General features: G+C 36.3%; 2 protein-coding genes across 2 annotated transcripts; both read left to right on the forward strand.

The window, feature by feature from the left end:
• The first annotated feature begins 1,556 nt into the window (after positions 1–1,556).
• On the forward strand, positions 1,557–2,919 carry LOC134256907 (uncharacterized). Its single transcript, XM_062739585.1, has 2 exons — positions 1,557–1,642; positions 1,857–2,919. The coding sequence occupies exons 1-2, from the start codon at positions 1,557–1,559 to the stop codon at positions 2,917–2,919; spliced, it is 1,149 nt and encodes a 382-aa protein (XP_062595569.1).
• A 1,325-nt stretch (positions 2,920–4,244) lies between these two features.
• On the forward strand, positions 4,245–5,099 carry LOC134256908 (uncharacterized protein K02A2.6-like). Its single transcript, XM_062739586.1, has one exon. The coding sequence runs from the start codon at positions 4,245–4,247 to the stop codon at positions 5,097–5,099; it is 855 nt and encodes a 284-aa protein (XP_062595570.1).
• The last annotated feature ends 7,708 nt before the right edge of the window (positions 5,100–12,807 follow it).

The following is a 12,807-nucleotide window of genomic DNA, read 5'->3' on the forward strand; positions in this document are numbered from 1 at the left end:
AAAAAAAATGCTTTTTCATATTGGGTACATCCCACTAATTATTTTTAGAATCGGTAGGAGAAGAAAGTAGTGCAGAAAAAATTACAAGTTCCTTAAATTGCAGACTTGCATAAGAAAAATTGGGCAGGTGTACTTAACTGAGCCTTACACTTGTTGATAAGGAGTATCTTTCCTACCAAAAAAGCTTTGAAAATGTAATTTATCAAGAAGATCAGCCGAATTATTTTGTGTATTATACCGCCAGTGAGAAATCTGAAATTCCCCTACTTTCACTTTCATTTTTAGAGGTTCCCGCAGACAGACGCATTTTGCCGGAAAACAAATCTGACATGCCACCTCGAGATTTTAACCAAGGAAAGACAAGTTGATGTGCTTTGATTTGAGGGGTCACTCACTACCGAACGAAAATTAGGGACATCGCTATGAGAAGAAACGTTAACATTGTCGCCTATGGGAAAACAATTAGTGGACTGTACCCACATAAACATAAGTCTGGGTCTTAAATTTTTAAGATATGTCTGATTTAATATTTTGATAAAATTTCTTGAAATTAGTTTAATGAATTTTCATGAATTTCCAATCATCAAATATTATTCTATAATGAATGTAACAGAGTTATTTAAAAAAATTCGTGGAATTTCTCTCTTTTATTTCGTGATGAGGAGAAAACAAACGCAAGAGTCGATTATAAGAGAGAGTCATTTTGTAACAATCCTGGAAATTTTCATCTCGTTTCAATGACCATAAGGTCATAACAAGCTTACTTAACATAGACAATTTAAAACTTAGGGAGAAACTTTGAGGTCCCGTAAATTAAATATGTCACCTAACATTATAGAAGGAATGTGAACCCCAAACTCAAATCTAGTTGGAAAATCTACAGAACACTTTATTTCCTCTCCATTTTTGTTCTAAAGAAGAGTTAAGGTATCATATCACACTTTCATTTTCCATATGAAAATCAATTTTCAAAAAAAACTATCAGTATTTCCATAGGATGCTCCGATTTTATTAGCAATGTCAAGCACAACATATTGGAAATTCATTTCATTAACACTTAATTTGTCTTCTAGGGAAAAAACATCAAAGGCAGACAGACCTTTCATCTTAGAAATTCTTCATACATTAAATTTTTCACACCATTGGATTGACCGGTCAATGGAGTTTTTTTTAAATGGCTTGTCCTCTTACAATTTTAAAACAATGGCATCCCCGTTTCCGTTTAAAAACGTCGAAACTTAATACATATGTACATATTGTTGATGAAATGCTATATACTATATTTGGAACGGGTTCGGAATTCGGGTCGGGTTCGATGTATGTATTATTATGTTGTATGTGTATTGAATAAACGCATGTTGTTGACAAAGCTATTAATTATTCGTCCAGATAGCACGAATTAACATGGATGCAGCGGTGCGTGGACTCTGAAAACGTCTCAACGCTCCATATAAGCAGGCAAAAGGTGACTTTGATTATTTCTAACTGATATTTGTACCAGTAAAGTTTGACTTTTTGTGCAACCACGTGCATCCGCCATTTTGCATATACGAAACATGGGCGAAGCAGAACCAACCCCAGTGCAGGTATATAACTGCCCTTTTCGATTACCGCCTGAGTTAGAATTAACAACAGGAAATGTGTCAGAAAATTACAAGAAATGAAAAAGACAGGTCGAGGTGTATCTCGCAGCTTCCGGTGGCCTAGAGAAGGCCAAAGAAGTGCAGGTAGCCATTATACTCAGTTGGAGGCCCCCACGTGGTAGAAATTTATGACCAATTCAAATGGGACAATGTTAACGACGAGAATGACCCTGAAAAACTGTTTGAGAAATTACAATCTTATTGTAACCCCAGATCAAATGAGGTACTTGAATCACACAGATTTTGGAAGCTCCCATACCAAGATCCATTTGACAGTTTTCTCACAGACCTGAAGACCCGTGCAGCATCTTGCAACTTTAAAGAACCTGAAAGAATGATGAGAGACAAAATAGTGTTCACGGTCACTGGAAAGTTACAGGAACTTCTACTCAGAGAGGACAAACTCACACTCGACAGAACTATACAAGTATGTAGGGCGTATGAACAATCGAACAGACAAGTGAAGGAACTACGTGAAACCACTCTGAAAGTGAACAAGCTACACAAATCTGACAAGTACATGCACAGTAAACAGAAGACAGAGAAAAAGAAGGAAATTCCAAAGACTAAACAAACTCCGTATAAGAAAAAGGACTGTGAATTCTGTGGGTACAAACACGAACCAGGAAAACAAAAGTGTCCAGCATGGGGAAAGTGCTGTGAACAATGTGGGGGAAGGAATCACTTCAAAGCAAAGTGTAAGAAGATACATTCAGTCTGTCAGGAAGAAGAATTCAACGAGGACCAATGGTTAAAAGCCGTAAGTTCTGGTGGCAAAGAAGTGACTGCAATAATGCGTATCAATGAGTGTGACATTAGATTTCAACTCGATAGCGCCGCAGATGTGAATACAATCTCTCAGCGTTATGTCCGCAAGGAGCAATGCAAGCCCACTAAAATCCACTTGAACATGTGGAACAAGACAAACATGAAACCGCTTGGTGAAGCAGATCTGACAGTCGTCAATCCACGTACAAATGAGAAGTATCAACTCAGATTCATTGTTGTTCCAAACCATTACACATGTTTACTTGGACTTGAAGCAGTGCAGAAATTGAAGTTGATTACCATAAATAATGAGAAATTCATAGCCAGTGTTTCAAGCAGTGACTTAGGTGATTTGGGAACAGCGCATCTACATGTCGACCCAAACGTGAAACCCAAAACTCTTCCCTGCAGGAAGATCCCTATCGCACTTCAGAGTTTGGTACGTGAGGAACTTCAGAAGCTTGAAGATAGAGGAGTACTTATTCCGATCACAGAGCCTACTCCATAGGTCAGCCAGATGGCTATTGCTCGTAAAGCCAACGGCAAGCTAAGATTGTGTATTGACCCACAAGCACTCAACACAGCATTGATGAGAGAACATTATCGCTTACCTGTTCTTGATGACATTCTACCACAGCTCAGTAAGGCCAGAACCTTCACATAACTTGACGTCAAAGAGGCTTTTTGGCATGTGAAGTTGGACGAGGAATCCAGCAGATTAACGACAATGATAACTCCTTTTGGAAGGTATAGATGGGCGAGATTACCTTTCGGACTAAAGGTATCAAGTGAAATATTCCAGAGGAAACTGGACGAAGTATTTGGAAACATGACAGGTGTTTTCAGCGTGGTGGACGATATCGTCATAGCGGGCGGTGGAGAGAATGACGGAGAAGCTGAGCAAGACCATGATTTAAAACTGAGAAAAGTGTTGGAGAGATGTGAGGAGAAACACATCATCTTGAACAAAGAAAAACAAGAGATTGGACTGAAAGAAATCTCATTTCATGGACATGTTATTTCCAGAGATGGAGTGAAAATTGATGACAAGAAAGTAAAAGCCATCAATGAAATGCAACCTCCTACTGATGTAACAGGAATCAAGAGACTGTGTGGCATGGTCCAGTACATGGCAAAGTTCCTTCCAGACCTATCTACCATAATGGAGCCACTCAGAGAACTCACTCGCAAAGATAAGGCATGGCATTGGTCTAAAGACTGTGAAGCAGCATTTCAGAGAATCAAGAAGATGCTGACAGAAACTCCTGTACTAGCGTACTTTGACCCTGGAAAGGAAGTAGTAGTACAAGTGGACAGTAGTAAAGACGGCATTGGTGCAGTTCTCCTGCAGGAAGGTAGACCGGTGGAGTATGCATCTAGATCACTGACAGTGTCCGAGAGAAACTGGGCGCAGATCGAGAAAGAAGCGTTGTCAGTGTTATACGGTCTGGAACGTTTTGACCAGTATACATATGGCCGTAATGTGACGATACAGAATGACCATAAACCATTAGAGGCCATCCTGAAGAAACCTCTTGCAATTTCACCGAAGCGACTACAGGACATCATGATGAGATGGAACCGGTATGATTTTGACTTTGTATATGTCAAGGGAACTAACCTTACAATAGTAGATACTTTGAGTCGCGCATATCTGAAGAGTGAGGAGGGTAATGTTAATGAAAGACTTAGAATCATGGCTTTGAAGAGTGACGAACCATGTGATATTCCTGATGCTCGCCTAAGTGAAATAAAGGAAGCAACAGAGATTGACGAGGAAATGCAATTCTCAAGGAAGCCGTGATGAACGGATGACCGGAGCAGAAACTTGAAATGCCACAGAGAATTCGCCATTACTTTGACTTCCGAGACACTATATCATTTAGTGATGGACTTATGCTCAAAGGGGAAGCTGTGATTATCCCTAAATCTTTGAGAAATGAAATGAAGGCCAGACTTCACAAGGCTCACTTTGGATCTGATAGCATGCTGGGGAGGGCAAGAGGAACAATATTTTGGCCTGGAATGAAATCAGATATCAAGCAGTTGGCCGATTGTTGTTCAATATGTCAAGAAAGTAAACCAAAGAACCAAAATATTCCATTGATGCAGCATGCAGAAGGATCTACTCCATGGCAGAAAATAGGACTTGACCTGTTTGAGCTGAATGGAAAGCATTATTTGATTGCAGTTGACTATTTCTCAAGTTTCATCGAAATTGATTTGCTTACATCTTTGACAAGCTCCAGAGTAATAGCTTTACTCAAGAAACAATTTGCTCGATTTGGAATTCCAAATGTAATCATGTCTGATGGAGGACCACAGTTTGTAAGCCAAGAATTCCAAGATTTTGCAAAGAAGTGGGGTATCACTCACATGACATCATCGCCGATGCATCAACAAGCCAATGGCAAGGCCGAGTCAGCTGTTAAAATCATGAAGACATTGTTAAGGAAATGTGAAGTTGAGAAGACTGATCCTTATGAAGCAATTCTCAAGCAAAGAAATACACCAAAACAGGATACTGGTATGAGTCCTGCAGAAATTATGTTTAACAGGAAAGTGCGTGGCATGATTCCACATTTTCCACAGAAACTCGAGAAACCAGAAACTGATGCATTCATCAAGAAGAGGAATCAACGCAGACAGACAGTAAAGAAATCGTTTGACAGGATGTCTCGCGAGTAGAGTGAATTGGACGTTGGTCAAGCAGTATTCTTCCAGCATCTAGAGGGACGCAACTGGAGACTCGGGGAAATTAATGGCATTCTTGGACCAAGGACATACATCGTCAAGGACCAGAATGGAACCACTTATCGTAGAAACAGAATTCATGTGCGACCTACCGCAGTCAATTTCTACAGTCGTGACCGCTCACCGATGCGTTCAGTCCCAGATGATAATTCAGGCGGCATACAAAGAAACATTGTAACAGACTCTAAGCCAGTGAACAATCCGACCTCTACCGTTAGCGTAAGCGCACCAGAAACACCGTCCGTTGAACTTACCGTACCAAGCAATTCTCAAGCAAAGAAATACACCAAAACAGGATACTGGTATGAGTCCTGCAGAAATTATGTTTAACAGGAAAGTGCGTGGCATGATTCCATATTTTCCACAGAAACTCGAGAAACCAGATACTGATGCATTCATCAAGAAGAGGAATCAATGCAGACAGACAGTAAAGAAATCGTTTGACAGGATGTCTCGCGAGCAGAGTGAATTGGACGTTGGTCAAGCAGTATTCTTCCAGCATCTAGAGGGACGCAACTGGAGACTCGGGGAAATTAATGGCATTCTTGGACCAAGGACATACATCGTCAAGGACCAGAATGGAACCACTTATCGTAGAAACAGAATTCATGTGCGACCTACCGCAGTCAATTTCTACAGTCGTGACCGCTCACCGATGCGTTCAGTCCCAGATGATAATTCAGGCGGCATACAGAGAAACATTGTAACAGACTCTAAGCCAGTGAACAATCCGACCTCTACCGTTAGCGTAAGCGCACCAGAAACACCGTTCGTTGAACTTACCGTACCAACGCCAAGTGAACTGATCCGTGAAGGAAGACCTGTGCGCGAAAGGAGAAAACCAGCTTATCTGAAAGACTATATTACTGGTTAATGGACTTTGTATTAAGATATTTAGTCATTTAGTCGTTTGATTTTCTAGTCATTGTGTACATGTAAATTGCAATTGATCATTTTGTGTCTATAGGTCGGATACTGAACATTTCAGTGACATTTTGTGCTAGATGAGTGCATTATTCATTTTATGTGTGTAAAATGATGAAAGTTTACTTGTTTATGAAATTTGATGTTTTGAAAGAAATTTTGACAAATTTTCTAAAGAAAAGGGGATGTTGATGAAATCCTATATACTATATTTGGAACGGGTTCGGAATTCGGGTCGGGTTCGATGTATGAATTATTATGTTGTATGTGTATTGAATAAACGCATGTTGTTGACAAAGCTATTAATTATTCGTCCAGATAGCACGAATTAACACATATTACTTCTATCGCTTTGCACTTAAATAATAATACATGTAATAAAACAATGAAGAAAAATGTATTAAATATCGGCTTGTGTTTGAGTTAGATATCATTATGATTTCGACGCAATAAAATACGTCATTTGATTTATGAAACACAGAATGGGAAAGGAAAACAGATAATAGGAAAGATGAACGCGCAGGGGTGATAAGGAAGCATACAAAATATTCTACCTTGACTAAATCAGTGCTACATTATGACGTCATAGTAGGGGAGATGATTCAATCGTATAACAAAACTTTTCGTTATATTAGTATTTATATAGATGTAATTTAACTATAGAAAATGAATAGAAACATGTAAACATACTCTTTCAAAGACAGTCGGCTGTATATGTATACCGGTCGGCCTTTCCTCCGTCGTTCGTGACAAAAATAATGCAACAGAACAATAAGCTGGAAATTTCAAAAGATAAGATATAGATGGAAAGTTTGCCTTATGATAAACCTGGAAAGTGCTGCTAGAATCCCGAGTTGAGCATGGTTTTACAAAAAATCTCGGTCATATGCATAAAATTCAAAACATTGGGTAGGGTTTCATGCAAATGTGAGAAATGATTATTTCAGTGACAGGACTGTGAGATCCTAGCAGCACATTTTAGGAAAAATAGATGTTTTTCAACTATATTATTTACTCAAAGAAATTATTAAACTCCGAGGTAGTGTTGTTCCGTTAGCTTTTTTATTAAGGGAAATTTCACTATTTATAGAAGTCACGTGATCCTGTGGCTGTGATGCATGTCTTTGCTGTAGACACTCTTCAATCTGTCTGCAATAGTTAATAACAGTTTACATTTATCAGAGTATTTGGTAAATTATCAAACTTAATTTTCTTTAAAAAGTCTAAAATTTCCGAGAAATGACTAATATGCTTTCTTCACATACCTGCGCGTTATCAAGATTTTGAAAAATATAAGATCAAATTCAAAGTATATAGACAGAACGCATAATGCCAAAACTCTTAAAATTGTGACATTTCAGACCATTTTCATGAAAACTTTGTTTCAAAAGTATCTTTGTAAAAGACCTTATTTCGAATTAAATAACACAGATATGTTGCTAGAAAAAAAACACGTATCAAAGCTGTAAACTTAAAAATACTAGTGGAAAGGAAACGGCATTGGAAAGTTAAAAGTCGTTGAAATTGTGTTAATTTTATGCTGTTTATTAAAGAAAAGATCATTGGAGTAAATGGAGAAAATAATCGCGTCTGTGTATTTTAGAGATATGGAGGCGAGGGTATGTCAAGATGCATATGTTCCGGTCGTGGCCTATCTGCTGGAGTGGACTAGTTACTCTAACATTTATCAATGGTAATATTGATGCTAAAAAGTACACAGAAACTATTGGTTAGGAACTATAGTCAAGTGTTTGCAAGCAATTCCTACAGAACGATTCTATCCTCAAAACTACAACAAACCAGTGCAATGTTCAAAGACTCTTCGAAATTACAAAACTGATAATCAGAATGTTGTGGCTTTCCTAATCTCCGAATTCTAAACTTGATAAGAATTATTGGTAATTGTTACAAAATTGCCAGATAAATATTGCGTGCTCAAATATCAACTTAAAGCTGACATGAACTCTTAAAAAGGCATCAGTTTTCATCTTTGTACAACTTACTACATTCCTGTACGCCTTTGTCCGCCATATTTCCTCGATTCCGCCATATTAAATCGAACATTTTTGGCCACCTGTACCTGCTATATATAGCCTTTTAGAACTGTTTCACTTCAGTGATTTTCTATCCTGGCTGTCGACATGTGCACATCTCCGATAGCAAAGTTTTAAAAAGTCCATAAACTGACCAATATACAGTACATGTTTGAAAAGTAAAAATTCATGAAAAACTAGAACTATACCGAGAATTAAATTATTTTTGAATGCATTTGCTGCAATATAGAAAATACACTTACACGGAAAATATTCAAGAAGAGCAAAAATTCCATGCAAGTCAGTCGAGAAAACGCGTCAAACGCAGTGATAGAAATATTTACCTGAATACTGCTATCGTTACAGGGATGTGCACATGTCGAAAGAATTATCCTATTTTACTTTTATTGAAAAATGCATCTCATAAATCATGTAATCCATTGCTAACTCAACAGTAAAAAACTGCTTGGACACACGTGGCCCATGCCGATCAATTTATTTGGTCAGGGAAAATATCAAAGGTTGAAAGCGCCGTGGGGTTGACTGAAGAAAATGCAAATAAATTTTTTTTCAAGAATAAAAATTACTCTTGTCTGTAAATGGTGTAAATAATTTTTTTTAAAACATGGTTTTACTTCATTAAATTTATATTAAAGCATGCATTATTACGAATAATTCAACTTTTGAAGATATGAAGATATTTTCCTGTGAAAGGGGGGGGGGGTAATAAAACATGCATAACACTCTCATATAAATATCTTAAGAAAAACGTCTGAAACAGATCGGATTTCTTTATGATCAAATAAATACTGTATATTGGCTTTATTAGACCTAATATAATTTGATTTAAAGTAATTTATAATTCTATGCTCAATGAAAGAAAAAGTGAGCAAATTCACATACCCCACGCTCCCACATAAGTCGAAGTGCTGAAATTCACAGAAAAAATAAAGGAATCGTAATTTTCTTGTAAAATGCACATCTATACACATTGTGTCCTAATTATCTGCTAAGTTTGACGAAATTGTATGCACCGGTTTATGAGGAATTGTGCTGACAAACTGCTCATTTTTTATATTCAAGATATGGCCAAAATCTAAATGTAAAAGTGCGGACATTCCCGAAAAAATAAAGATTTCAGAATTTCCTTGTGATATACAAATACAGACACATTGACTCCTCTGAATATCAGCATAGTTCAACAAAACTCTGTGCATTAGTTTATAAGAAGTTGCGCTGACAAAAAAAAAATGGGCTGACTGATGGGTCCAAAACATTATACCTCACGCAACTTGTTGCAAGGGGTATACTAAACGAGTTTGATTCTGTGGTACAATGATAATGAAAATAGAATTAAATGTGAATTAAATTTCTAGACATAAATAATTAATGATTACTAGAAAAAGCAGATAAAAAGAGAGAGGGAACCCCCCGTGAGAATTCCACATTCTACCTATAGCTTTTTGATAATTCTCTTGTTTGTTGTCCAGGTTCAGCATTGAAGTGTCGTAACCGTTTTTTTTTTCAATATATTTTTTACAAATATATACTTAGTATAGACATTGAATATTGCTTCGTAGGTTTACCCCCCCCCAGCTTTTTACAGACAATTCGCAGTATATGTTAAAAAAGAGAAAATTGTTGGTGTTTGGAGAAAAATTTTGTTACTGAAGTTCAAACCTACCCAACCCCCTTTCCCCCACACGAATTAGGATATTTGTGTTTAGGAAAAGGACATTTTCCCCCTTTTTTAAGCTTGTCAGATTTTTTGAATGTATAAAAAAATCTTTGCACTTAGCCCCCCCCCCCCCCCCACTTTCAATTTCCTTCCGAAAATATGTACTTTGTCATTTTTTTTTATTTATACAAAATTTTATTCACATAAGTGAATGGGATTGGGCAGCAGGCAAAGCCTATTTTAGCCCTCTCCCTACAAGGTCAAAATGAACACACAATACATGTAAATAGATATAAAAATAAATAGACAAACATAGTAACAAAAACAAAAGAACAAAAACAAAAGAGAAAAAAAAGTAGAAAGAGAGAAAAAAAATTTACAATGAAATACATGTACCGGTTATAAAGTGTTGGCATGAGTAAGATACATTACAATCAAATAAAACGTTTGGTTGCTGCGATGAAAGCATGTACTGCTTCAAATATCTGAGTATTAATATTTAGTCCATGATTGGGACTACCATACAAAAGTAAATCAAGTTCATGAGTTTGATCACAATCAATTATATTTTTAATTGTTTGGAAAAGTACATTTCTTGGAGAGTTATATTTTGGACAAGTAAAAAAATAATGATAAGCATCTTCAATAGAGTCAATACAGTATTCACACATTGGTGTTTCTGATAAAAATTGGTAATATAAGTCTGCCTTTAAATTACTTGCATTATTTAGCAATTGGCAATGTATTATATTGTACTTTCTTATTCCAAAATGATAAAATTCTTTACCTTTTTTACAATAATAAGAATTTAAAAGACTTTTAAATGAAGATATTCCAGGGGCATTTCTGATATAATCAGGCAAATCATTCCATAATTTAATACTTGATGGGAAGAAACTTTCCATATATGATGTAGTTCTAATAGAAGGAATTTTGAATTCTGCATCATTATTTCTAAGATTATAGGGGTGGTTTGTAGGACGAAAAGGTTCAATCAAGTCCGTTAAATATTTAGGTGAATAGCCATTTATGATTTTATATAATAGTAGCAATTTATGAATATTCCTCCTAGTTTGTAAAAGATCCCACCCTAATTCATCATACAATTTTGATCTAGAGGAATTTGATCTTAATCCAGTAATAATTCTACCTGCTTCAACTTGGATATCTTCTAAAAGTTTGCATCTTTTTCAGAACAATTGTCCCAAACAACATCAGAATATTCTAAAACAGGTCTAATAAATGCAAAATATATCTTAATAAGTGTTTTTCTTTTCACCTTATACTTAAGCATTCTGAGGATATTTAGTCGTTTTGTAGCTTTTTCATGAATTAATTGTATATGCGAAGTCCAGGTAGCATCACTTTGAAAATGTAATCCTAGGTGGATATGAGATGCATTTTGAATAATGGATGGGCCATGATGACCAAATGTAATAGGCGGATATTTTATATTTTTGCGGGTAAAATCAACATTTACAGTTTTGTTTGGATTAAAGTCAACAAGCCATTTTTTTTTTGACCATTTATCAATTAGGTCTAGATCACTTGTAAGCGACTGTGCTACGTTTGTGGCTTCTTTTTCTATAATAGCATATAAAGAGGTGTCATCCGCAAAAAGACGTATATTGTTTGCTAAATCATCACAAATATCATTTATGTATAGGAGAAAGAGAAAAGGTCCCAAAACAGAACCCTGGGGAACACCAGCATTTACTGTCTCATGGTTTGATGAAAAGCCATCAATTACAACTTTTTGTACTTTGCCATTATAACCATATGGGCGGCGAGGGTATCATTTAGTGAGCTCATTTCTCACAATACCTCTAGTTTCTCTTTTCAATTTGGCCGTTCGGATTAACTTCTCGTTCAAATTAAAATTATTTTTTCAATTTATGAAGTTTCGAAATCCCGCGTGAAAAAAACCCTTGATCTGTCCTAAGGCTTAATAAATGGACAGCACAAAGTGCGTATGATCTTATACCTATTATTGCCCTAAGAGATGGTTACAGAGTGAGAGAGAGAGAGAGGGGGAGAGAGAAAAGAGAGAGTTAGTTCAATATACAATTAGTAAATAAAAATTATCCGTATTCAACCAGTGTCAAGACTCCCTACCTTAGCTTTTAGAATTATCTCCTAAATACTCCTACAGAAATTATTTTTAAATATAAAAAAGTAGCTTGACTTATCAGGCAGGGATACTGAAATCTCGAAAGCCTCTCTATAACACCATATTTATAAAACATTTATACATACCTCAAAATGCACATACATTGTGGTCGGAGTGACAAATTTAAAATAAAATTTTCAAAATTTAATTTGGCAGAGATGTCCGTCTTCCAAGAATATTTATGTAACGGTCATGTCAATTATTTTTCACCCCCCCCCCCCCCGCCTAAAAAATCAAATGCCTAAATGTTAATCTGAACAGGGGATGGCATTTCTTCGTGTGTTTGTGTGTTAAAGAACGTAAAGAACTATGTACACATAAAAAAATTATTCTGGTTAATTGCTTTTAAGATTTGAAGTAAATAATTGCCGTACATCAAATTACTAGATTTGAAATTAGTACTACAAATATCAGTTATAATTGACAAATGAATTTTGCGACGCAAACCAACTGCAGACTATATACATGACTTTGTAAATAATGTATATTAGAACTACATGTAGATACACAATTCACAATTATAGCTTATGAACATCAGTTATAACCCCCCCCCCCTCTTCAGCCGCGCAAATACCAAATAACTTCTCTTTCCACTTGTGATATTTTCCCTGACCAAAATCTGATAAGCACGGACTAGGTGTATCGACGTGCTTGTATGTACGGAGTAATGACAGTGCGTTTACTATTGAGCTTTTACGGAGTTTATTTCTTTTTTGTGATGCATATTTCAGTAAATGGAATTCAGGGTGTATTTCACTTCACTTGTACACATCTTCGAACCGATGCTGTAACCTTATTACCAGGTATGGGTATTTTTACAGCGTTCGAGGCGTTTTC

This window comes from Saccostrea cucullata, unplaced genomic scaffold, assembly GCF_032062105.1.
Source record: "Saccostrea cucullata isolate Sc308-1 unplaced genomic scaffold, CSIRO_AGI_Scuc_v1 ctg16426, whole genome shotgun sequence".
In the NCBI taxonomy this organism is placed as follows: Eukaryota; Metazoa; Mollusca; class Bivalvia; order Ostreida; family Ostreidae; genus Saccostrea; species Saccostrea cuccullata.